At 37.7% G+C, this 25,635-nt stretch overlaps 1 protein-coding gene across 1 annotated transcript in view; it reads left to right on the top strand.

Annotated features, from left to right (window-relative positions):
- CAMKMT (calmodulin-lysine N-methyltransferase) overlaps positions 1–25,635 on the top strand; it is a 221,104-nt gene that overhangs the window by 10,459 nt on the left and 185,010 nt on the right. The window contains exon 3 of the mRNA XM_065631758.1: positions 7,416–7,480. Coding sequence (XP_065487830.1) covers positions 7,416–7,480 — 65 coding nt within the window. The remainder of the gene's footprint in view (positions 1–7,415; positions 7,481–25,635) is intronic.

The raw sequence follows: 25,635 nt of genomic DNA, 5'->3' as shown, positions 1-25,635 counted from the left end.
AGTGTTAAGTGTTCTTTGCAAGATGTCATGCCTTTATTCAGAATATGAATGAACCTTTAGATAAAAATACGAAAGGACCTATGAGATGAGTCTAGACCTTTGGTTTAGAAATGAGAGGCATGTTATTTGTCTATGGCAAGTAGCATGTTAGAAGATGGTTTAGGAGTGAATTTAATTGGCTATTCCTGTAGGATATTTCTGTTAATAACATTTTGAAGTTTTAATCGATTTTTATTTTAGGGATAGACATAATAATAATAATTAAAAAAAGAAGCAGGTTTCAAGGAATATTTAACTAGTCTTTATGGACAATTTATGTGGATGTTATAAACGTGATTTCTTGCATTTATTGCATGCTAAGAGACAATCAGTGGATTTAGCAGCCTGAAGGCTTGGCCGCAGGAGGAGGAAATTGAGCAAAGAGATAAAAAGAGTTTTGGCAACATATTTCTTTCATTCACTGATCAAACTAAGACTGTTCCATCGTATTGCCCAATATGTGTATTTGTAAAAAGAATTTGTAGCCAAAGAAGCCATTGTTTTGGTTTCTTACCACGTTAAGCTGCAATCTTGAACTGGAGTGAAAGAATTATCTTGTTTTGCTGTACTCTGGCCCAGAAAAAGCATCTGATCAGATAACAAAGTTTGCAGGGTCTTACTGGGCTGCATTGACAACTGATGCTGACGCTTACCAAGCCTTTTTGTAAAGTACCCTTAGCAGTAACTATTTTAACCTTATTCTGTCTTTTCTTTTACACGAATATTGTAGTTTTCTTTTGTATCCAGGTTAATAATGTACGGTGATGTGTTGCTGATTTTTTTCTTTTGTTTTCTTTTTTCTTTAGAGTATTCTGTTGAAATGTAGTCCGTCTTAGTTTTTATAGTTTTTTGAAGTTTAGTATATGCATTTAGTTATTTGTATTATTTTTTTCTCATTCAGTTGAAGAATAATATGAGTAGGAACTTAGTTTTGTTTCATTATTGTTGGTGAAGAGCATACCTTAATAGGGAGGTACTGAAAGATTATTTTTATTCTACTGTCTACAGCTGTTTATAAGTACATGTAAAAGTCTGCCGCTTGTATTGCCTGTATTGCCTGAACAGCTAAGCATGCACGATCCAGGAGGTTCTTACGGATCATTGATGACAACTTTTTGACACAGAAGGTGGAGGAGCCAACAAGGAGAGGCGTGCTGCTGGACCTTGTCCTAACCGACCAAGAACTGGTTGGAGGTGTCATGGTTGGGGGCAGCCTGGGCTGCAGTGACCATGAGATGGTAGAGTTCAGGATCTTGTGTGGAGGAAGCAGGACAATAAGTAGGACTAAAACCATGGTCTTCAGCAGGGTGAACTTTGGCCTCTTCAAGGTCCTGCTTGGAAGAATCCCATGAGATAGGGCTTTAGAAGGTAGCAGGGTCCAAGAGAGCTGGCTAATATTCAAACATCACGTCCTTCAAGCTCAAGACCGATGCATCCCTATGAAGAAGTAATCAAGTAAAGGGAGTAAGATGCCAGCATGGATGAGTAAGGAACTCCAGTCAAAACTCAGGTGGAAGAAAGATGTTTATGTGATGTGCAAAAAGGGACAGACCACCTGGAAGGAATACATGGAGGCTGTTCGAGTATGCAGGGATGCAGTGAGGAAGGCCAAGCTCCACTTGGAAGCAAATCTGGCCAGGGATGTCAAGGACAAGAAGAAGGCCTTCTTCAAATACATCAGCAGCAAAAGGAAGGTCAGGGAAAATGTAGGTCTGCTGCTGAATGAGGAGGGTGCCCTGGTGAGTGATGCTACAAAGAAGGCAGAGTTACTGAATGTCTTCTTTGCTTCCATCTTTACTGCTAAAACTGGCCCTCAGGTGTCCCAGGCCCTAGAGATAGGAAAGAAAGTCTGCGAAAAGGAAGACTTTCCCTTGGTTAAAGAGGATCAGGTTAGAGATCATTTACACAAACTGGACATCCACAAATCCATGGGCCCCAATGGGATGCACCCATGAGTGCTGAGACAGTTGGCAGTTGTTATTGCTAAGCCACTTTTCATCATATTTGAAAGGTCTTTGAGAACATGAGAGGTGCCTGAGGACTGGAAGAAAGCCAGTGTCACTCCAGCCTTCGAAAAGGGCAAGAAGGACGACCCAGGTAACTGCAGGCCAGTCAGCCTCACCTCCGTCCCTGGAAAGGTGATGGAACATCTCATTTTGGACATCATCTCCAAGTATGTGGCAGAAAAGGAGGTTATCAGGAGTAGTCAGCATGGGTTCACCAAAAGGAAATCATGTTTGACCAACCTGATAGCCTTCTATGATGGTATGACTGGCTGGGTAGACAAGGGAAGAGCAGTGGAAATTGTCTACCTTGACTTCAGCAAGGCTTTTGACTCCATCCCTCACAACCTCCTCATAGGCAAGCTCAGGAAGTGTGAGCTGGATGAATGCACAGTGAGATGGATCAAAAACTGGCTGGATGGCAGAGCTCAGAGGGTTGTGATCAGTGCTGCAGAGTCTAGTTGGAGGCCTGTAGTTAGTGGGGTTCCCCAGGTGTCAGTGGTAGGTTCAGATCTGGATCCAGAGACTGGAGTGCACCCTCAGCAAGTTTGCTGATGATACCAAATTGGGAGGAATGGCTGACACACCAGAAGGCTGTGCTGCCATCCAGAGACCTGGACAGGTGGAGGACTCGGCAGAGAAGAACCTGATGAAGTTTAACAAGGGCAAGTGTAGGGTCCTGCACCTGGGGAGGAATAACCCCAGGCACCAGCGCAGGTGAGGTGTTGACCTGCTGGAAGGCAGCATTGCAGAGAGGGACTTAGGAGTTCTGGTCGACAACAGGCTGACCATGAATCAACAATGTGCCCTTGTGGCCAAGAAGGCCAGTGGTATCCTGGGGTGCATTAAGAAGAGTGTGACCAGCAGGTTGGGGGAGGTTTTCCTCCCAACTCTGCTCTGCCCTGGTGAGGCCTAATCTGGAGTATTGCATCCAGTTCTGGGCTCTCCATTTTAAGAAGGACAAGGAATTACTGGAGGGAGTCCAGCAGCGGGCTATTAAGATGATGAGGGGCCTAGAGCACCTTTCCTATGAAGAGAGACTGAGGGAGTTGGGTCTGTTCAGCCTGGAGAAGAGAAGGATGAGAGGGGATCTCATCAATGTTTATAAATATCTCAAGGGTGGGTGTCAAGAGGATGGGACCAGACTCCTTTCAGTGGTGCCCAACCATAGGATAAGGGACAACGGGCACAGACTGAAGCACAGGAGGTTCCATCTGAATATGAGGAGAAACTTCTTTACCTTGAGGGTGCCAGAGCCCTGGAACAGGCTGCCCAGAGAGGTTATGGAGTCTCTTCTCTGGAGACATTCGAGACCTGCCTGGACACATTCCTGTGTGATCTGCTCTGGTGAACCTGCTTTAGCAGGTGGGTTTGACTAGATGATCTGCAGAGGTCTCTTCCAACCCCAGCCATTCTGTGATTCTGTGAATTGGAGAGGAAGGAACATTAAGATATTTTAAAGATATCTCTCTCTGACTTTATTTGTACATCCAAATTTGATTTATTTATAGTCCAGAGTAAGGAATATTGCTTTGCTTCATATCAGGAGAAACATGAGTTAAATTAGTTTATCATTCCTAGATTTGTCTTTTTTAACTCAACTCACTACCTCAGCCATAGAAATTTTTGGATGTTGTACATTGAAGATTTATTTTAAGAACGCTGTAGATCAGATTAACCACGTAGCCTGAAATTCACTTTCTCCATGATGCTTACCTAGCTTGTTTGAAGTACTTAGTTGATCTCAGCAATCACAGTTTTGAGCTGTACAACATTTATGGCATATTCTAAAGTACCAAATACTAATGTCCTTCTGTATTTTGATATACCCATGGAAATTAATGGGAATTTTGTGTTTGGGATTTAACCGCAAGCTTCTATGATTCCTTCCCTTGATTTTCATAATTCAAGTGCACGACACATACAAACTCTTCATGGGCAGTTTGTAAGCTGTCCTGTGCAAAGCTGTGATTGTGACAGGCATTCACAGAAGGAAGATGTGATGTGTATTGGCAGTTTTCTCTGGACTGGGTCCTGGAGGAGCAGCTGATGGGACTGTGAAGCAGCAGCTGTTGCAGAACTGCTAGGGGGTGTATGCAGAGCAGTGGATCCCAAACTGGAAGCTGTGGTTTTTGTGTGCAGGATTGAGTAGCATGAAATTTATGGCAGAATTTGGGGCTAGAGAATACCTGTATTTACAGTTGGATGTAATTTTTAGTCTGCAAGTCAGATCTGTGAGGGAAAAGGGTTGTGGAGTAGCTGATGCAGAGTTTGTCTGCAGGCTCTACAAATGCAGTCCTCCAAATGGAGAAATGTGGCTATTGATGTTTGGAAGTGTTTCTCCCTGAGGTCTGCCTCTCACAAGTAGATCAGCTGTTGGAATGTTGCATTCCTCAGTCTTAAAACTTGTCTGCAATAGAATTTATGCTCAATTCTTCCCTGTTTGGGTTCCCTAACTCTTAAGTGGTTACCAGTGTAATTTAAGTGCCTCTTCTTTAGCCTTTATCGGCAACAAGAGGTATTTTCCTATCATGTTAATTGACGTTAGAAGATCCACTGTTACTAATGTGGAGTAGTCTTATAATAGTCCATAATGGTAACATAGTTAAGACCCGAGATGCGATTTTTGGGGTAAATGCGAGCGGCTTTGTCGTCCAGATTGCTGTTGAGATACTGGCTACTCCTCTCATTCCAGGACACTGAGCTTGGTCCCTGCCTTTGTTCAGTGAAGGTTTCACAAGCTGATCAGACTAAAGGAAGCAGCTGTTAAACCTTGTCCTGTTTCACGACGAGTATGGAGTGGGCATCTGGAAGTCGCTCACAGAAAGGCTGGATGCTTCTCATCATTAAATTATGGCTCACTTATGTGCTTGCCATGAACAATATTTGTGAAAGCAAGACGGAGATTGCTGAGACAGAGTTAGAGGAAGAGACTTTGAATGTTGCAGGCAGCCAGAAAAGGGCGCAAAGTGCTTCTGCTGGCCAAGAGAGCAAGTGTTGGGGTGTGTTCTGTTTGTACACGGACACCACATGCCTTTGGCTGCTGAATAATAAATGTAAGAATATGGTTGAAATTTTCATGTTTTTATTTTAATTATGGAAAGAATGTTTTATAATCAGATCCTTTTATAAGCTGATCCATAATGAAAACCAAGTGTACCAAAACCAGTAGTGTAGATGAAGAACATTCACTGAGTTAAATAAAACATCACCAAAATTTCAGGACAGCCTCAAAACCGGTAAGTGTGTGGCATGCATCTGTTGTAGAATCTTAGCTTATTCTTCAGACTGGTGTACTTGGAGCTGTCTACCTCTCATCTCCAGGTATAAACCATTATTTTGGAAACAGCTTGAAATTTGGTTTAGTGATAATGTTAAGGCCAGTGCTATGGTTCTATCATGTCTCTCTCTCTCTTTTTTTTTTTTTACCTTGTCTACCATTTGACCCTGAAGTACATAAATTGTATTCTTCCCTAGAGCAGGACACTCACTCTAATTCTGTTTTTCTTTCTTCATAGCGTTCTGTTGAAGTACAGATACTAGATTGCTAAATTGTTCATCCTCACCTTTGTTTGCTTCACTTGGAGATTTGCAGGATAAATCTCCTTTATATATGGACTATCTACATAAAGAAATTGAAGGGATAAAAAAACCAAACCAAAACATGTTATCCTGGGACTAATCTACATGCCAACAAAGATTAAAATATTTCTATACTGTCTTGGTGTCTCCCTCCCCTCCTATCTTACATTCATTTAGAAGATGAGACATTCCCAGCTGTCTAAGAGACCCTAACAGTGCCAGACACGGTTGCGGAGTTTGTAGGATGCTAAGGAGTCAGCAGGGGACAGTTTAAAGGGCAGCTCTGTTGTTGGCAGAACTACTGGTCCTGCCCACTTTCTTGTCACTTCCCTTGAATTAATTCTTTTGCATCATTTGTCAAATCTGATGGAGAACAAACTTGCTGGAAAAAAAAAAAAGTGCATTTTAAGTCCACATGATCCATCAGAATTCTTGTAGGCTTCCACTGCAGCTAGGGAATGTATTTTTGGTTTGTTTTTATGTAGCTGGGGAAAGAGCTGCAGTGTCCAGTTGAATCTTTTGTAACATCTTTCATTGACCCTGTTTATGAGTTCATTTCAGTTTGTGAACTTGATTTCCATTTGATTTTCATGTTTGGTTTTTTTTTTAAGCATTAGTCTAGTTGCTGTTTGGCACTTCTCAAAATTTAACATGTAAATTTTTTTTAATGCTTATGCTTATCAGAAGTTATAAATAGCATATTTGCGAATAGGTTTTTTTTTTCTTGTTGGTGGTGGTTTTTTTGGTTTGTTTGTTTGTTTTTTCTTTCTTACTACACTCTTCCTTCTGGAAAGCAAAGTTGAGAGAACGAGAACTGATTTTGCATGTGCTACATTTGCTGTATTTCTTGAATTTTTTCAGTGTTTCAAATTAGCATGTTTCTAAACAACCCTAGGAGCTACATTTGAAACGATATTAAAAGACTGTATTTTTGGTTTTACTGCCTTGCTGAATTCTTTATAGATTTTTTTTAACTGCATTTGTGAAACAGCTATGTAATCTGATTGTTGTAAAGTGTAAGGTTTTTTTTAATTGTTTTGTTCATTTGGGGCCTGGATTAGCTGGGAATAGTTAAAAATAGTTTAAAAAAATCAGTTGACTTTTGTGTGTGTGTGAATCCAGCTAGCCTGACATCTATAACGTTTAGAGAAAGCTTCTTAGGCAAATTTTTATTCAACTTTGGTGCATATTCTTTCTGCTGCTGTTTTGCTCACCGTTTTCTGAAATTTGCAGTTGGCATGTGAAAGTCAGCTAATTAATTATCCCCAGTTTTGAATGTTTATTTCACTTGGGTTATGCAAATATAAAACCAAAGAAAATGCAGTTCACTGAACATAGCAATCAGTTTCATTGTTCACATTAATTAAATGAAGTGTTCTTGATTTTGTGGGAGAAAATAGGAATGTGTGTACAGCTGCTGTTCAAAAATAGTCTTTTGTTTTTCCTCTTCAAAGAAATCACTTTACCAAAATTCTTCCTTTCTACATGTGACCTTTACAACTAAACAAAAATGATTGCTCTTTGGAAATGTTTTCATTTTGATGAAGTATTAGTTTCAAAGAAACATGTTCCTGGTTCATAGATTTCAGTGATGGACCTCTGAAAACTAGTGATTGTCACCTTGTTTTCCCACTGGTGGCTACAGTAGTACCTGTTTGCTACTTGTCTGTGGAAGGGATTTGTGAAAAGTTAAAATGTGCAATGACTCTCTTTTCTGAAGAGGGAAGATGTTTTGAGGGTTTTTTTTGTTTTTTACGTGTTGGTAAGGTCACTATGTATGTTTTCTTCCAGATTTAACGATGGACCGTTAAATGTTAAAGATGTTCTTACAAGTTTTGACAACACAGGGAATGTCTGTAAGTCATTGTTCATTTAAATACAGTACTATGTTGATAGAAATCTAATTGTATCAATATAAAATATTTCTGTATGACCTCTCAATAACCTTTTCATTTAGCTGAGAAACACCATTACTGTGGTCAGATGTACAGATCTACCCACCATAGTGTTTTATGTGTTACACTCTTTTATGTAGCATAGTTGTTTGTGTGCGTATACCCTTAAGTCATCCCAGTGCAGATTATTTTTGGTTCTGTGACTGTGGTGGAAACATTAGAGCAGCTGAACAGGGTTGAACAAAAAATTAGGTTAGCCCATTGTCGTGGTTTAACCCCAGCTGGCAACCAAGCACCACGCAGCTGCTCGCTCATTCTCACCCACGAGTGAGTTGAGATAAAGACAGTTTAATAGGATAGAAAAGGAAGAAATAATAGTAATAACAGTAGAATATACAAAACAAATGATGCACAATGCAATTGCTCACCACATGCTGACTGATTCCCATCCCAGAGCAGCGATCCCCCAGCCAGCTTCCCCCAAGTTTATATACTGAGCATGACATCATGTGGTATGGAATATCCCTTTAGTCAGTTGGGATCAGCTGTCCCGGCTGTGTCCCCTCCCACCTTCTTGTCCACTCTTCTCCTTCTTGCTGACAGGCCACTATGAGAAGATGAAAAGTCCTTGACTGCTTAGCAATGACTAGAACATCATTATGTCATCAACGTTATTCTAAATCCAAACACAGCACTACACCAGCTACTAGGAAGAACTCTGTCCCAGCTGAAACCAGGACACGCGTTGTTTTGTGTTGGCCAGTGGCCAGCAGTGCCTCTCTGAGGAACAACAGTGCAAGAACATCAGAAGCAAACTATGATACTTCTGGCTTGGAGAGGGTGAACTCATACCATAGAAAAAACAAAGAAAGAACAGTCAAGTTGTGAAATTCCTCCCCACAGAATATTTTGAACTCCTAGGACATGACATGAATTCAAAAAGCAGCAGGGAAAAAATTGTGCAGGAAAAAATTGTGCAAGAAAAAATCACGATTGCTATTAAATACAAAGACATTGCTTATGGCTTAGGAAGTGCTGGGTGTCAGGAGAATTAATGGGCTGGTAGGATGATATGTTTGTCCTGATCTTTCACTCTTGCTGAGCATCAGTTACTGGCTGCATTAATCAGAGACAAGATGAGCTGTGAGTGGACCTTCAATGTCTGACCCAGTATGGCTCTGCTTCAGTATGCTTATTAATAAAATTATCTATGCTATTAATGGACTTGAATTATAAAATTGTGGTAGATCATGGAAAAGAAGCTGAGCAAAAATATTTAAATACTTTTGATGTAATGAGTAATTACTATTATATGCATATCTGTAAATATTAATTATATAATTCTTGTTTGATTTTTCTGCCTTATTTTTCAGGTTGGTTTGTTTGTTTTCAAGCAAGCAAACTGTTAGAGACACCCCCAACTTTATTCTAAGTTTGCCAGATACTCAAGAAATATGCACGTATCTCTTCCTCCTTATCAAAACAATTATATAGAAATTGTTCCAGAATATACATGTTTCATCTCAAAATTCCAGTCTTAGTATTCTAAAGCTATGTTTCAATAAACACTGGCTTTTAATTAACAAAAAGGTAAATTTATTTAATAGACTTTTGCCTTCAAAAGGAAAAAAATAATCATAAACTGTGTGTTCTCCTTTTCAAAATTTGCTGGCTTTCGTTCGGTTCTGAACGTTGAAGATAGTTGTATGGTCCTGCCACAAAATACTTCAGGATATGTTCTTCAGCTGTTGACAAAGAGAAATTTGTTCTGTGATTTCAGAATGAAAGTTATATCTAAGGGATATATGAATATCCCAATTAATAATATTAAGGCTGAGAAAGAAAATCCACATTTGTAATTATGGTTGACATCAGCTATAGATGTAGGTATCATGAGCTGGATGATAAAAACATTTAGATTTAAGACATTTAGTATCTGCAGAAAATGCTTTCCTTAAATTATGGGAGGAATTTAGAGAGATTTGGTGTTGTATATTCTCAGAATAGGGAAAAAAAAAAAAGAAAAAAAATCCAAACTGGGGTTTGGATCCAGAAAAAATGTCGTTATATTAGTTCATTAGGTAACAACTTCGGTATTTATTTTGAACAGCAAAGAATTTGTTTTGAGTCTAAAAGTGCTTCCCATAGTGGATCAAGACAGTGTACCTTACTCCGTTAAACATGGTAACATGATTTCTTAGTCTTTATTCGTTGTGTGAGTACTTAGATTGTGATCAATCCACACAAATTCCCTTGTTAACGCAAATAATTTACTCTGCTGAAGTTTTCATATGCCTTCCTATTGATAGATGTGCTGTCAGCTCTTCTGTTAACTTTTTTTTCAGTATTTCAGATACTTTCTTATTGATTGAAGATGGTAGAACAAGACTTACACTTTAATAGGCACAACACCAGTGCAAACGCAGAAGTAATGAGACATCTGTAGTTCTTCTTACTGTTTCTCTGTTTATACCAAGATTCACATTTGTCCTTTTGGATTTAGGATTGCTTTGAGGGTTCATGCTGTCCAATTAGACGCAGTGTTTGATAAGTCATTTCCAGATTCACTGCTTCCCCATTTGTAAATGTCTGCGTCTGTCTGTATTGATGTACATATTACTGATTTATGCCCATTTTACTAAGCACTCTAGATTACAGTCTGTTAGGGTAACTGTAAAGTCTTCTGGCAGCATGCAGTATGGGCTTGGAGGGTAATAATCACACTTTTTTGCCACCACCTGTATTGTGTAAATGTCACCAGTGTCCAAGCCAGAGTAACTGCGTCTGTCATACCATCATAGCAAAGTTCCCCAAACCATGTGTTTGTTGAGCTGCACTATTTGGGTCACACCTGACTGAATTTGTGTGCTCTCCTGTTATCCCTCTATTTGAATTGTCTCTTTGACCTTTTTCTGTGTATTTCTTGTCTCTCTTTGTGTTAACCCACAGTGGAAGTGGTTGGCAGTAATCCTGCCTTCTTCTGCCCCCAAAGTTAACTACAGTTAGGTTGGCTATTTTGTACAATTCCTGTGGTGTTCTTTAAGAACTTCATATTATCAAATGATTGTCTACCCTGAAAAAACCTCAAACATTTCAGAAATGGTCTTTAACAGTATGAGATTGTTTCTTCTAATACCTAATACTAATAGAACTAGCCAATATTGAACATTTTATCAGTTGCATCTACACTAGCATGTTCTGTGAAGGGAGACATTGAATAGTTATAGACTTTAATGTTCTTTTTAGAACACACTGCATAGTCAGAGTTTATTTACTGGGCACTAAACATCACTTAAATGATTTGGGCTGAGTTATCAGAAAAGGGTTAAATATTTTAGTGTTCTGTGTATTTCTTTTGGCTGCCATACTGAGTATTTATCAAGAAAGTTAATGTTTTGCTAGGGATTATTAGATAATGAAACAGCTGTGTATTAAAAAGAGTGGATTTTGTAAAAACTGAAATATGTTGCATATTACATCCTTTTAAAACACAATAATTTGCTTCAGTTAACATGGTTTATGTGGTTTTGGAGAAGAGTTTTTTTGTTTCTTCTAGAAGTGTTCCTAAGTACCTTGTGTTAAAACAAGCTCTTTTGGGGGCATTTGTCTGGTCTTTTTGTTTCACTTTTTGATCTTTCTGCTTGTGGTTGTTAACGGCCACATCACCATCGAAAGAAGAGTGGTAGAGCAGACTTTACCTAATATCAGTGTTTCTACACTCCCAGTAGATATCAACTCAGTACAAGATGTGCCACTAGCTGGCAGCATTATATAAAATATCAATAAGCAGCTTTTTGAGGAATACTTGTGACTGCTTCCAAAAGTGCTGCCTTATACCAGTAAGACTTCAGGACAAAAGTGGACCCAACTGCAGTAGCTATAAACAGTGCATTGCAGAGTCCCAAGAGTTAACTCTGGAAATTGCCTCTGCACGATGTCGTTTTCAAACTTGATACCTACACTTGTATTCTCTCTTTTTAAGAAAGATTTCTGAGGATGCATTTTCATTGTAGGATTGCTACTATGAATGAAAATTCACACTGCAAATTACAATTGGTTTTCCCATTCCTAGAAAAATGTCTTTTTTTTTTTTTTTTTCTCTCCTGTTCATCCTGTGTGAGAGAACACTTTCCATATGGAAACTCTAAATGAATTATTCACACAGACAGGATGCAATGCTAAATGCACTTCATTCAGCTTTAATTCTATGGATAAACAAAAGGCAGGGAAAAGAGGGCCGGAGTGAACAAAAGGATCAGTCTGTTCATTTTAGACAACAGTATGCCATCTGTTAAAAAGATGGTGCATCCTGAGACCATCTCTGGTCTTGAGATAGTTTTTTAAAAGAACGGATGGGTCCCAGGCAGAAGGTTCAGTGGTGCCATTGTGGGACAGCATCACCTGGCTCCAGGAGCCACATGCCATGTTCATCCTTGCTGAAGAAAAATCTTTTCTGCAATAGACTGTCCAACAAGCAAGGAAAATTCTGCGAGAGTGAGCTTTTCAGAGTGTCACCTTCCCCTGCCTTCCTCGTAGGAGAATGCAGCTATGACCGAAATGCTTGTATAATTATATCCCTGCAGTAATCATTTCAAGTGATATATACATTTAAATTAAGTGAAATGATCAAGGGCCAATATATAAGCCTCTTCACTAATGGCCACCGGTGTAAGCGAGCTACCGTGTCTGTAAAGGAGAATTTTAAGGAGTGAAATACAGCATGTTTGAGGATTTTCATCTAGTATCTACCCCATGTTAACACAGAAACTGGATATTCTAGAGTGCTCAAGTAGTATAAAGTTGCGAATATACTATAAGTAATAGCAAAACATTTTCTTGTAAACCGCACGTAGCATTAGTTAATAATATAACTTTTTCAAGAAACAAGATGTTCAATACATATTCGTTTTATTTCCTACTTGGCTGAGTGTACAATTACATGTTTTGGAACTAAAAAAGCAGCAGAGGGTGCTACAGTTACAGACCTGCCCAGGCACACATGCCAAAGTTTTGCTCCTCTAGGCAAGTAGATCCTGCAAAGATCTAAGCTCTCAGTTTGGAGCAGCTGTAAATAGGATAGCTTTACATTCTATTGTCTCTGTTTATAGAGGAAAACACAATGTATGTGAAATCCAGGAAAAGTAGAATTACATATTCAGTAGTTTTCTTGATTTTTTTTTTTTCTTTAAATGTTTTATTGCTGGAAAATGTCGCACAGTTTCCTGAAAACAGTGTCTTGATATAGCTACTGTTACGAAACACCTACTCACCATCTCTAGAACAGTTTTTGTTTGTGCCAATTTTACTTTTAGAAATTCCAGTCTCTGCAACAAGTTTTATAGAGGAGGTTTTTGTGTTGGTTGTTTGGTTGGTTTTTTAATGTATGTCCCCCGAAATGAGCAAGCTAAATTGGAAAATATTTTTGCCCCTTCATATAATATTTTTAATGAAAATAAGGGAAGGATTTTTCTTAAATTTCAAGTCCACATAAAAAAAATCTCCTTTTAGTTTTCACTTTTTTTTTCAGATTGTATTAATTTTAAAATTGTGCTGGTAATTTGTAACTCCTTTTTTAAATTTACTTTAAAAAAAATCTGCTTTAAACCAGAGAACCTTTCCTTCTTTCTTCCTTCCTCTCAAATAACTGGAAGGTGAGGGGTGTCTTCTTTCCTGGTAGTTGTACATGAGGACGTGTTCAGAGAGCTGCTTGTTTCTTCAGAGCTCTCTCTGGGTGACTCAAAGGTACCCGAGCTCCTCTATGGAGGGATATTGGCAGCTACTGATTTGTGGTGCCCGGAAGGACAGATGCCTTCAAGCTGCCTGGGGAAAAGCATGGGATGGCATCCTTTCTGGCAACAGAGGTGCTCCTGTATTTCGTGTGACATTACCTAGAGTCAACAAGGGAGCAGACTGCATTTTTTGGTTGCTGCTGTGGAAGTTTCTCCCCATTTTTTAGAGGGAATGTCTTGTTTTCTGTGGTGAGACGTGTACCGGCTTCAATATGCATCCTGCCTCTCTGTGCATCAGTGGGTGTTCTCACCTGAAGAAACTGCCACTCGTTGTCTTCTGAGCCTTCTCTCATTCCACCGGTGTGGCAGCTCGAAATTGTTTACCGTGTCAGAACCCCACACCCTCTTGAAAAAGTCTTCAACAAAAAATAAATTGACTGGAAGAGCATTTGGATAGCAACGATATATGTCGTTTTGAATGAAATATAGTATTTATGATACCTGCAATTTGCTATTCACTGTGCAGCTTCGTTTTAAATGAAACATTTCATGATGAGGGTTAAGAAAAAACAGCTGTTTCCTCCCTCCCCTCCCCCATTCAATTCACTTCACTGATTCAGTTTACAGCATCATCCCAAGCAGTCACATTGACATAACTGGCATAAAGCTTACAGAATGGAGCAGAAAATAAGTATATGGGGAGAAGCAGGTACCTTTTAAATTACTCTTGCTACCAGAGTTGTTTTTATGAAACTGTTCTCTGATGGAATGTCAGTGCTTTGTTTGTTTTAAGTACTGTCCTGCAATCTCCTGCTTTTCGCCAGTCACTAAAATCTTCTATTTATCAGAAGCCTATATGTGAAAAGAATAATCACAACTGTGATCAGAGATCTGTTTCCTCTAAAGTATTTTTTTTTCTGCTACATATTCCAACATAACCTGACCCTGTGCCTATACTTTCAAACATGACACCAGCTTGGGGAAGTGGGAGGTGAAGAAGCTCAGCTGAGCTCTTCTCTGGACCCTTTTTCTTCCTTGGTCAGTTTGAAGTTTTTGTAATAATTGCTTCACCTGTTCAGGATATTCCAATGAGAACCTTTTGGTAAAAATATATGAATCAATTAGAGCAACTGCAGTTACTTTTCTGTGTTGCTGAGCAGTGTTTGTACCTTGGCACTCTGATGAGCTGGATTTTTGCATCAGATCTGCTGTGTTAATCTTTATAGAAATTGCTGGCATAAGTATGTTTCTAAGTGGACTACTTGTGCTAGTATGACTATACGCACTGATGTTGACCTTCTATAATCTGAAGCATTTTTGAAAGTATTCCGTGTATTCTAAATGGATTATCATGAGAAGTTGGACCTTTTGTTTAAATTAATTGAAAGAATTTGAAGATAGGGTGTAACACCTTAAATTAGATTGGTGGAAGGAGCAGACTGTGAATTATTTTAATTAATTAATGGGTTTTACATTAGATAACTTCTTTTAATCACCTTTTTAATAGAGATAGAGTAAGATAACAATGGGAAGCATCCCTTTAAGATGTACTATGCTATTCATTAAGCTTAGTCTTTTAACGCATTGTGGAATTTTCTCTTAAAATATTTCAAATTTGAGCGTAATTGAAATAAATAGTTTCAAACGAGTTGCATTTAGCTTGATGTGAACTAGGTTGTTGCAGTTTGGGTGGAACTTGCATGTTTCTTTGTAATTGTTCTTCTTGTTTTCACCATTCCTTTTACTCACCATGTTCTAGCTGTGCTTTCAGTGCTGCTCTCCACAAAAGTCCAGACATGAGGTGCAAAGAATGCTCAAGAAATGCCATGCTTGGCGCATATCCTTGAGTAGCTAACTTCTGTTTGCTACCACACGAAGTTGCTGATGGGATCAAATTTACATGTCAAATAAGGCATTTCTCTGTATTGTAATATGGTCCATGAGTAGCTGTGCTGTGGAGGTAGCTGTGGCAGTCCCTGTTCTTCATTTTCTCCATACAAATGTATGCATAACTTGCAACTTATTTTGGTTTTGTTTCAAGTCTTTTTAGAGATCTTTTAAAAAGTTGCTCTGTATTTAATTTTAAAAACCACGTTCAAATGGGTGAACTTGTCTTCTTTTTAAAATGTTGGGGTGAAAGGTTTCAACTTAATTCATAGAATTGCATCGAACAAAAGTATTTTGGATAAAATATTTCTGGAAGTGCTAATTTGAAACCTTTGCTGAATAATATATCTATTTGAAATTTTTATCTGATGATAGTTCTGACTGAAAAATATGATGAAAATTAACCTACGTATCAGTGACCAGATGAAAATCCAATGTAGAACTATTATTAATGTACTTAGTTTGACAAATTAAATACTCTTATTGAGTCTCACTACAGTTGAATAAAATTCTGTGGTTTTACATAATTTTTCAAAATATTTTCAATCATGTGGAAAGAAATAGTCAAGGCTCCAGAAATTTAAAGAGCTAATTTTTGGTAAACCTGATGGATTAAGAGAGCCTCCTATACAAGTGGTTTAGTAAATGGAAAATGTATGAGGAATATGTGTGCAGCTGCATGTTTATACTAATTACTGGAGGCCCAGTCCTGTGGTTTTAAATTAAGACCGCATCCCACCTGCAAAAGACTTGAGTGACTAGCCCATAAAAAGAGATTCAGAACATACTGGTTCCAGTGATGGTGATTTGATATCTACTCTCCTTATTGATAGAAAATATCTCCTGATATCTAATGGTAGTCTTTTTTACTAAAGCTTAAACTTATTATTGTTTTGCTCATTGGCAAAAATGGCAAAAAATGGCAAAAAAAAAAAAATTGGCAAATATTTTCTTTCGTAATAACTTTTTAGGTATTTTAAGTCATCACATGTCCTTGCCTATTTATTATTTTCTGTATGTTGAGCAAGCCAAATCTATCATTTCTTCTTAAGCTACGCTTTTTGCTAGATTCTGATTTTTCTTTAGACTCTGTACATTTTGTTTCTATCTTTCTTGAAGACTGTTTGTCAAAACTGGGTACAATACTCCAGTTGAGACCTTCACAATGCTAAGTAAACCAGGTGATTTTGTATTTTACTGCCTGTAACCCAAATATTGTATTTTCCTTTCTTACAACAGCAGGACTCTGACTCATGTTGAGCTTTTGACTTGCCGTAAGATCCTGGTCCTCTTCAGAAAGGATCAGTTATTGCTGATTGTGTATTTAAGTAGCAGATTATTCTTACCTAAGTGCAATACCTACTACTTGTCCCTGTTGAACTTTTTCCTCTGTTTCCAGACTTCTCCCAGTTCATTGCTTTTGTCCTTTGAAGTCTATTTTTCAACATACTGGACTTCCTAAATTGATATCTTGCTAATTTTGTAAGCAAATTCCTTCCATCTAGATGATCAGTAAAAACACTGAACAGAGCACAGTCTGCTGTAGGCGTTTATGGAAACTCCACCTGATAAAATCACCTGCTTTTACAGTAAACAATTGAGAATTGTTCTCCAGAGTCGGTTTTCTTTATCAGCTCTGTACCTATCGTCACCAAATTTTTAGACTGCGTTTCTCAAGAAATTATCAAAAGACTTTCTAAAGTTTTGATATAAGACATCTATTGCTCCTGCCCTCTACACAAGCCTCTTATATTGTTGCTCTAGTGAATAGGTTTTTTTAATTAAACCCTGTAATTTATTTTTTTGTTGTTATACTTTATCATGGAATATGCAACAAAGGAATGAAAAACGTGAATCTTTCTTGAGTTTTTTAATTATGTGAGGATGAGGGAGAGGATGAATCGAATTAAATGTTACCCTTGATTATAGAATGCATTTTGTCTTCTGCACTGAGAGTCGCCTGATGATTTTCTGTCTTACAGTTTCATTCACTTCCTGAAAGCCATTGTTTTAATCGTTTGTACTACAGATGTATTGTATCTAAGGTTCTATGCACAGTTTTGTCTGAAGGAGAACTCCAGCTACACTGAGATGTGTACTGGTTTTGTGACATGTTTGGTAGTCTAGCAAAAATTAAAATAAGATTGTAATAGCCCTCTACCCTAATACTCTCTACCTCCCATCTCCCAACATTCTGTAAATGTGATGGAATGTAAAGTAATGCAAGATGATTTTTTTTTTTTACTGTTATGATTTTTTTTGTTTGCTTATTTGGTTTGTCATTTGGGTGTTTGGGGTTTTTTTGGGGGGGCGGAGGCTGGGAGGGGGCTTTTTTGGTAATTTGGGAGTACTCAAATGTGTTTGTGCTTCTTGCACCAGACAAAGGGAAATCTGCAGGTCATATGCAGAATTAAAACTAAATCTGAACATGTTAAAACTAAATTTGAGCTTCTTATACGCTAGGGCTGGCTGAATGTGCGTTTCACTATCTAGTTTTTTTTCCAATTTAATTTTTAGGTTTCCCTTTAAATTTGGGCCAATTCCAATATTTTAAGGCAGTATTTTTTTGTCTTGTTTGAATGTGTGTTTTATATCAGCTGAGAAGAGGGTACATATCACACTATACTCGCCAAAGCAGTTTTTTGATATTAACTAATCTGTAAAATATCACATCTCTGAAATAAATATTAGATCCATTTTATGGGTAGGAAGTGTCATAAGCCTCTAGATTTGTTGCAGAGCTGTTAACGAGGTAGAAAAGCGAGACAGACCCAAGACAACTTCCAGTGGTGGTGGCATACTGAAGGCCACGAGCAGACCTGACTTCTCTGCTCTCCCATGTGTAGGTGCCTTGTAGGCTCTTTGTTAAATTGTGCCGTACTACATTTTCAGGAGTGCCTGCTCCTTTTAAATGCTGCCCATTTGGGTTATCTAACGCGAAGGACTTGGGTGTCGCTGAACTGAACTTTAGATGCCGTGGCAATAAAATTTAATCTTCCTTCAGGTAAGGAGGCATTTCTACACACATAGTAGTATGGGCTGGAATTCGCCACAGGTGGCACTTCAACGATTTGTGTGTCGTTAACTCTCCCTCTCTTTGGAGGTTTTCCTTCTGCTCTTCTCTGCCCTGGTGAGGCCGCATCTGGAATACTGCATCCAGTTCTGGGCTCCCCAGTTTAAGAAGGACAAGGAATTACTGGAGGGAGTCCAGCAACGGGCTACGAAGATGATGAGGGGCCTAGAGCACCTTTCCTATGAAGAGAGACTGAGCGAGCTGGGTCTGTTCAGCCTGGAGAAGAGAAGGCTGAGAGGGGATCTCACCAATGTTTATAAATATCTCAAGGGTGGGTGTCAAGAGGATGGGACCAGACTCCTTTCAGTGGTGCCCAACCACAGGATAAGGGACAACGGGCACAGGCTGAAGCACAGGAGGTTCCATCTGAATATGAGGAGAAACCTCTTTACGTTGAGGGTGCCAGAGCCCTGGAACAGGCTGCCCAGAGAGGTTGTGGAGTCTCCTTCTCTGGAGACATCCAAGACCTGCCTGGACACATTCCTGTGTGATCTGCTCTGGTGAACCTGCTTTAGCAGGTGGTTTGGACTAGATGATCTGCAGAGGTCTCTTCCAACCCCAACTGTTCTGTGATTCAGTGATTCTGTTCCTAACCTGATGCATGCACAGTCTTAAATCCTTTCCTTTATTTAGATGCTTCAACCATGTCTGTCAAAAAGTACGGAAGGAAGAATTTTTTTTTTTTTTTTTTTTTTTTTAAAAAACCCTCTCATGTGGCAGCTGCAGATTTTATGTAGCATTTATTTGTTTTCACACACAAGTCTAGAGGTTGTAAGACTCACCCAGGTGGTTTCATGAAAGTAGGGGAGGCCAGCGCGTCTGAATTAGCAAAGGGAATGGGCTCAGAGCTTTTCTGTGCTCACTTACTGGAGCTCCTTTTGGACAGTAAGACAAGAAACAATATTATGAAATGTATTGGGTAATCTCTGGTGACAGTATGTCAGGAAAAAAAAACCCACTGCAGTCTACCAGTACATATGAATTTAGAATGTGAAAACAGCAGTTGTAACTTGCCTCGCTGTGAGCACATGCTCAATTCCATGAACTTTACTATTCACACAACTAGAATACTGGACACTCAAGCTGTTTTTCAAATCAGCGCCCTCCTATAAATTCTGTTAGGCTAAAAATACTGGAATGTCTTCATAATAAAACATAATATAGCCAAGCAGCTCATATACAGGGTCCTTATGTTGTCTGTATTTTGGTTCTCATTTCGAAATTTGGCAATTTGAGGCGATTTGTAGTTACATTTATTGTTTAATTGGAGAAACCCGAAGTAGAAAATGTTATTTCCTTTTGTTTGTGTCGTTAAAGACTCTGCTAAAAATGAGCTTAGCCAGACAAACAGAGGTTTTTTTATTACTGCTAAGAATTAATTCAATAATTTTGTCCACAATCATAATCTGCTTTAAAATCATGCATTATATTTTCTGTTCAAAACTAACCAATATAAATTCCTTATGAGGAAGGGGTGTTCAGCTGAATATCTCTCATGGGGAGAGGCTTAGTTACTGACAGGTGGATCTGAGTAACTTCTAACATTATTTCCTAGGTTAAAGTAAGAGAGGAAGATGTTTTAATCATAGGTTGTCTCAGAAGATATTTTTATGTGGGTAGTTTTTGGTTGGTTGGTATTGATTGAACTAGTGCAGTTATTTAGTAAGCAGCAGTGAACTGTTGGCATTTATGAACTGTAACATTTCTCTCTTTGCCAGCCGACATTAGTAAGCATTGCTTTGAAACGTAGAGCTGTGAGAAAGTGCCAAAACAAAAAATCAACTATTTATATCAAATATTGGGGGATGGGGGGAGTTTAATAACAAGGACTGATTTCGTTGCATCAGGTTTTAGTTTAGTTATAATCTTTGAAAAAGGTTGAAAATCCATGGGTCTAAGGTATGAGCTGAAGCTTGTGATGAATGTGGTTTTTGTTTGGTTGGTTGGTATTTTGGTTTTTTTTGTGGTAGTACATTTGTCACTTTCTTGATCTGTATTTAGATTTGGTAAAACACAGTTTATATTGTTTTTTATAAAGAAACTCTGACATACAGCTGTCAAGTTAAAGGACTTATGCATGTTTAGGAACAAATGCACACAGCAATTTAATTATCTTTTGTTGTATGTAGGCCCACTCTTTAGGAATTTTGAGACTTCTTTCATGAAGAAGCAGAATTCATTCTTAGTCTAAAAGTTGGGCATTAAAACGAAAACAGGTTTGTAAGCCTTGACTTAAAAGTAATTATGTTTAAATGGTAGTGGTAGCAAAAGGCAACATTCTCCAATGATTTTAAGCTGCCTTTTAAAGTTGCATAGCTACACAAAACCGGTAGAACCAACAAAGTGCCTAAAGATACACCGGAGTAAAATAGTCATACAGGTTTGGCATTTAAAAGCAAAGATCTCTGCACTAGTTTCTAAAGGGACAATAAAATATACTGGGTTTGAATTTATCATAATTTTAAGAAAAAAAAAAACCAAGTATACACTAGAGAAACTAGGGTCATATGAATCAAGGGAGAGATGGATAACTCTTGGAAGCTCTCCAAATAATACTTGCTGTTTGCTCAGTTAAACTTCCTGTTGAATTCTTTTCCTTATTTTGAAAGCACCTGTGAAAAAGAAGTATTTATCCTTCCCATTTCCATTACATTTTTTAGTTCCAGAATTAGAAACACACCATCATATCTAGCACTGAAAAAAAATTATAGTAGTGATATTAAATACATATTCAAGATTAACTAGTTTGCGGAGATTGTTCATTGCCATGTTTTTTCTGATAAATACTTTACTATGTAAACGTTTGCATAATGTAGCAGCCAGTTGCATGTCTCCTGTGTTAACCTCCAGAAGTTATAATACCTCACACTTCCTTTTGGCAGGCAAAAGTAATTATGATAACAATCAATGTATATAATGCAGAATTCCAGATAGTTCTGTTGGTAGTACATTCAGCACAACAATATAGATAATTTCAGACAAAAATAGACAGACATAATCTAAGTGCTTTAAATCTGTTGTGATTCTCATTACTTCAAATACGTATTTCCTTATAATTACTATAGCATTTTCTTTTGAGGATTCTATTTATGTACTCTTCAGAAAATGATATGGTAAATATTTGGTATTAAAGTACACAGCCACACCTTTTACTGTTCGTTAGAATAAGTGACAGCCTAACAGAAGAGGAAGATGTTATACCAGAAAAGCCTGTAAAGCTGATTGAGAATCAGACTGAACTGCTAATGAGCGAGAACAAATAATGAAAATTCTGTGTTTTAATATATGAAATTTTTCTTTGCATTTTTTTTTTTTTAGAATAACCAGGGTTGTCTAGGTTTGGCATTTAAAGAGCTCTTTAAAACTGTTGTAATAGTTGAGCATGAACTGTCAAAAAGAAATTGGCAGAATTGTGGAAATTATGAATCCAATTATATTCTTTAAGATCCTTTTACAAATATGAGCATTTAAATATAGGGATTTGATTTGTAATTGCAAAATGTTTCTTATTCCAAAATGAGAAATATGCACATACTGCTCAGAAGAGATTTTCCTGTGATTTTTAAGTAAATTAGTCTAATTGACATGGGCTTTTTAATGTCTATGTATACATATGTATATATAATTATTACATATATAATTATCTATGTATGTTCACATTATATGTAACAAGAAATCCTGGATTTTGAATAGGGTTTTTTTAGTAAGATATTGTCAAAGTTTTATTTTACCTGACAGTTTACTTTGACCCTGCCTGAAACAGGATCTTATTGGTGACATAAATATTGTAAGATGATGAAACTAGGACTGCAATGTGCCATCTTTTCCCAAATGTTTGAAAGCATTGTCAGCTTTTGAATTGCTGTCATATTTTTTCAATTGTTTTTAGTACAAGTCAAATTTGACTTGCCTTAGTAATATAAAGAATCTCATTGTCTTCGGCAGGCCTTGTCAAATGAATAAGAAACATTGTCTTCTCTCTAAAATTGATTAAACCCCCCCCCTAAAAATTATTTTAATTTGAATGAGGTGAGAATCTGGTAACTATTGAAATGTTTTCAGTGCTGAATAATAAGGAGCATGATAATTGAAACTTGGCATAGAAATGAGTAGCAAATTTTACTCTTCCTCCTCTTTTTAAATTGGGAATTTGAATGTTGGATAGCATAGAAATAGACAATGAAACAAATTTAATACTTGATATTCCAAAAGTACCATTCCAAAAAAGAATGCTTAAGTGATACAGGTAACGCTTAATATATGTTACTGCTTTCATATTCGTATATTTAATATTTTGTAGATATATTAATTTTTAGATTTTTGTAGATTTCCTACATATATATTTAGCAATTTGAAGGACAGTGGCAGATACTTCTACAATTGTTTGATCTTTAAATAATTTTGTTCTACCACAAGACTTCATAGCCTAAATATGGGGAAAGAACCCATATTGCTTTCTGATGCTAAGAGCAGATGATCAGAGGAGGGAGTGGGACAAACAGCAAGCCTTGTCCTCTGACTGCTCAGGTGGAATAAGTCTTTCGTTTTTTTAATGTCTTCTCTTTGTAGACTGCTGCAATGTTTTCATTTACTTTATTTGCCTAATCGTAAAGAAGCTGAGCTAGTCTGAAAGTTGCAATCCTGCTAACAACCTGTGGAGGAACCAGTATTCTTGATGATGGGATTTTTTGTTTATTTTTTACCTCAAAAAACCCCACAGAAGTATGCTTTAGCTTTGAGTCCTTGGCTCTACAAAATGCACCATTATTTTAGGGTTGCCTATGTAAATGGGGATTTCACAGTCCATGCGGTTGCTTGTTGGTGGGAGGGCAGATTCTCGTCCTCTGTCTGCCAGGGGTTCTCTGACAGTGGGCTAGATGGTTGTTTTTCTGAAAGCCTAGGGTCTGATCTGCAGAAGCAAATCACAGCTGAAATGGTGGTTTCAACAGCTGAAGCAGAAATGTCAAATACTCAAAAAATGAGGTTCTAGGTACTTGGGACACTCAAGAGTTTGTGGATGTTTTTCCTCTTTCTGTGCCTCAGGGCTTCATCTAAAGTCTCTTTCTGCTTCGTGTCTGTCCCCAGGGACGGCACCCCGTGCTGTAAGGGACACAGTCAGCAAGGACTGTGGGGCTGAGGAATGGTTATGGTTCTGTTTGGGGTAACTGGTGGGACATCCTTCAGAGGGAGTGAGATGCTGAGAAGCAGGCAATGAGTTCTGGTCACCTGCATACAGCTTTGAAGCCAAAGACTAGAGAAGCCTGCTCTGTTGAAAGGTAAGTTCAGGAGGTAAGAAATGGGGCTGTATTTAACTGAAGTGTAGATATTTATTATTTTATCATTAAATGAACACTGGCCTTTAGTTCTGTGAACTATAGGGAAGCAGTGCTCCTCTATGAAGTATGGTATGCGGCAATAGTTAGTTACATGTTGCTTCCTAAGCCAGGCATGCAGGGCAGCTGTGCTCAGGGTGTAGCGGCATTTCCTAATTAATTTTGTCATTTACTAAATCACATATTTTATTTGATAACCTTGATCTTACTTTAATGGAAATGCTTGCTGCAATTTTGTATACAAATTTGTGCTATAACATTTTTTATGCATAGACTTCAGATCACAAACCCAACGATCCTTCATGTCATGATGTAGCACTTGCTGAGATAACTGGCATGCTTTTGCAGAAAACATACCCCGAAACAATCATGTTTTTGAAAGTACTCTCTATCTTCCTATGTATGGCTAACCCTTACACTCTGAATCATCCCATGATTCATAATGCTATTATGTTTTAAAATATATATTTATATTTCGATAGACATTACTAGTGTATGGTAATATAGGAGTTGGTGGTAGATTTCAGTATCCCTCAGAGAGTCCAAAGAATATCTAAAATCAAGATTCTGTTGTTTTAGGAAGCATCTAGTTTTTGTACCTTTTGCTACAAAGTTACGAAAAACCCCTATCGTTAAAAAAATTGTTGCTCTTCTAACTTTTGACTTACTCATGTAATAATCAAATTCTGAAAAGCAGCAAAATGTAGTGTTGCTATCTGGTTTCCTCAAGACTTACCTAACCTCAAAGCATGCATAGGTTGTGTATTGCACTTGAGAAAAGAAACGTATGTACAACCTATGCCATCTCTATAAGAGGCATGAAATACAAATATTTAAAACCCCACCTTGTTAGCACACTGCGTAGGTGTTGCTGAGCCTGTAAGCATTTTCTGATTTATTGTATCTGGTGTAAATGTCATCGGTTTAACAAACTTAGTTTGTTGTTGTGAATAGTCTTACAAAGACTGCTTCTCTTGTGATCAAGCTTGGACTTTACTGCTGCACAAAGCCTTAATTTACTAAGCTCTTGATCAAGAAATGTTCTTAATTTGCAATAGGTATGTAGTGAATACTAGGAACTGGTAAACAATAGCAAGGAATTTTAAACAAGTGTTGAATGAGTACTTTAGAAGTCATTACTGTACTTGTAGCTACTTTTAAAGTTACTTTATTCAGTTTTGTGAAACAAAGACATTGACCTCATTGTGAAACTGAACCTGAAAGCCAAATATTGATTTTTTTTTTTCTTCTGTACAGTGATTGTATATTCAACATAGAATCAAGCTAGTTGTTATATAAACAGACCTTCTACAGGTTCATGATTATAAACCTTTTTGAAACTGTGTCCCTAGATAATAGCATAGACAAAATATACACCAGTCTAAGGTTTAGCAAATGCAGTTTGAATGACTTGCAGAAAGTATCAGTCTGTTTTACAATGTATATGCCAGGGTCTTAAACTCACCACTGGGCCAAGCTGAAGAGGTAACATCTGATTGTGATATTACTGCAAGACAAATGGTAGCATGCTACTCTGCTTGAAAACATAATGGCTTTATACTATAACCTTTAACCCTGAAATGATGCTTGAGTGGACCTTAACTCCTAAGTGAACATGCCTGAGTAAATAAAACTGTGGTTTCACATAACAGAGAGATACATTTTTTAGATCCTTTGCTGATTATATTGTGTGAAGGTCAATCTTCTGCCCCATTTCTGAAAGTCGGGTCAGAATAAAGATTTTAGGGTCACTTCTTCAAGTATCTAAGCCATTACAATGCACTAATAGGCCCTGATAGCTCATTTTATAGGTTCTTAGCATTAAGCTGGACATTGTTTGGACTCATTTCAAATCCTGTATGTACCCTGCAGGGTTAATTAACGTCTTTTTAAGTGGATGTTTTTTAGTTATTTTGAATTAAAGTGCTTTAGTTTGTCACTATTTACTATCATTTACCTTGTGTGAAGACATAGAAAATTTATATTCACTTAAGATCCATGCCTTGTTTTGAAATGGAACTGTTAAATTTATTTTTTTCGCATTTAAGCACATCAAGAGTGTAATGTCAGACATGTAGTGGTAGACACAGTTGA

The sequence above is a fragment of the Caloenas nicobarica genome, chromosome 3 (assembly GCF_036013445.1).
Source record: "Caloenas nicobarica isolate bCalNic1 chromosome 3, bCalNic1.hap1, whole genome shotgun sequence".
Classification (NCBI taxonomy): Eukaryota; Metazoa; Chordata; class Aves; order Columbiformes; family Columbidae; genus Caloenas; species Caloenas nicobarica.
Note: the sequence above shows the minus strand (reverse complement) of the source record. Positions and strands in the feature narration are given on the sequence as shown.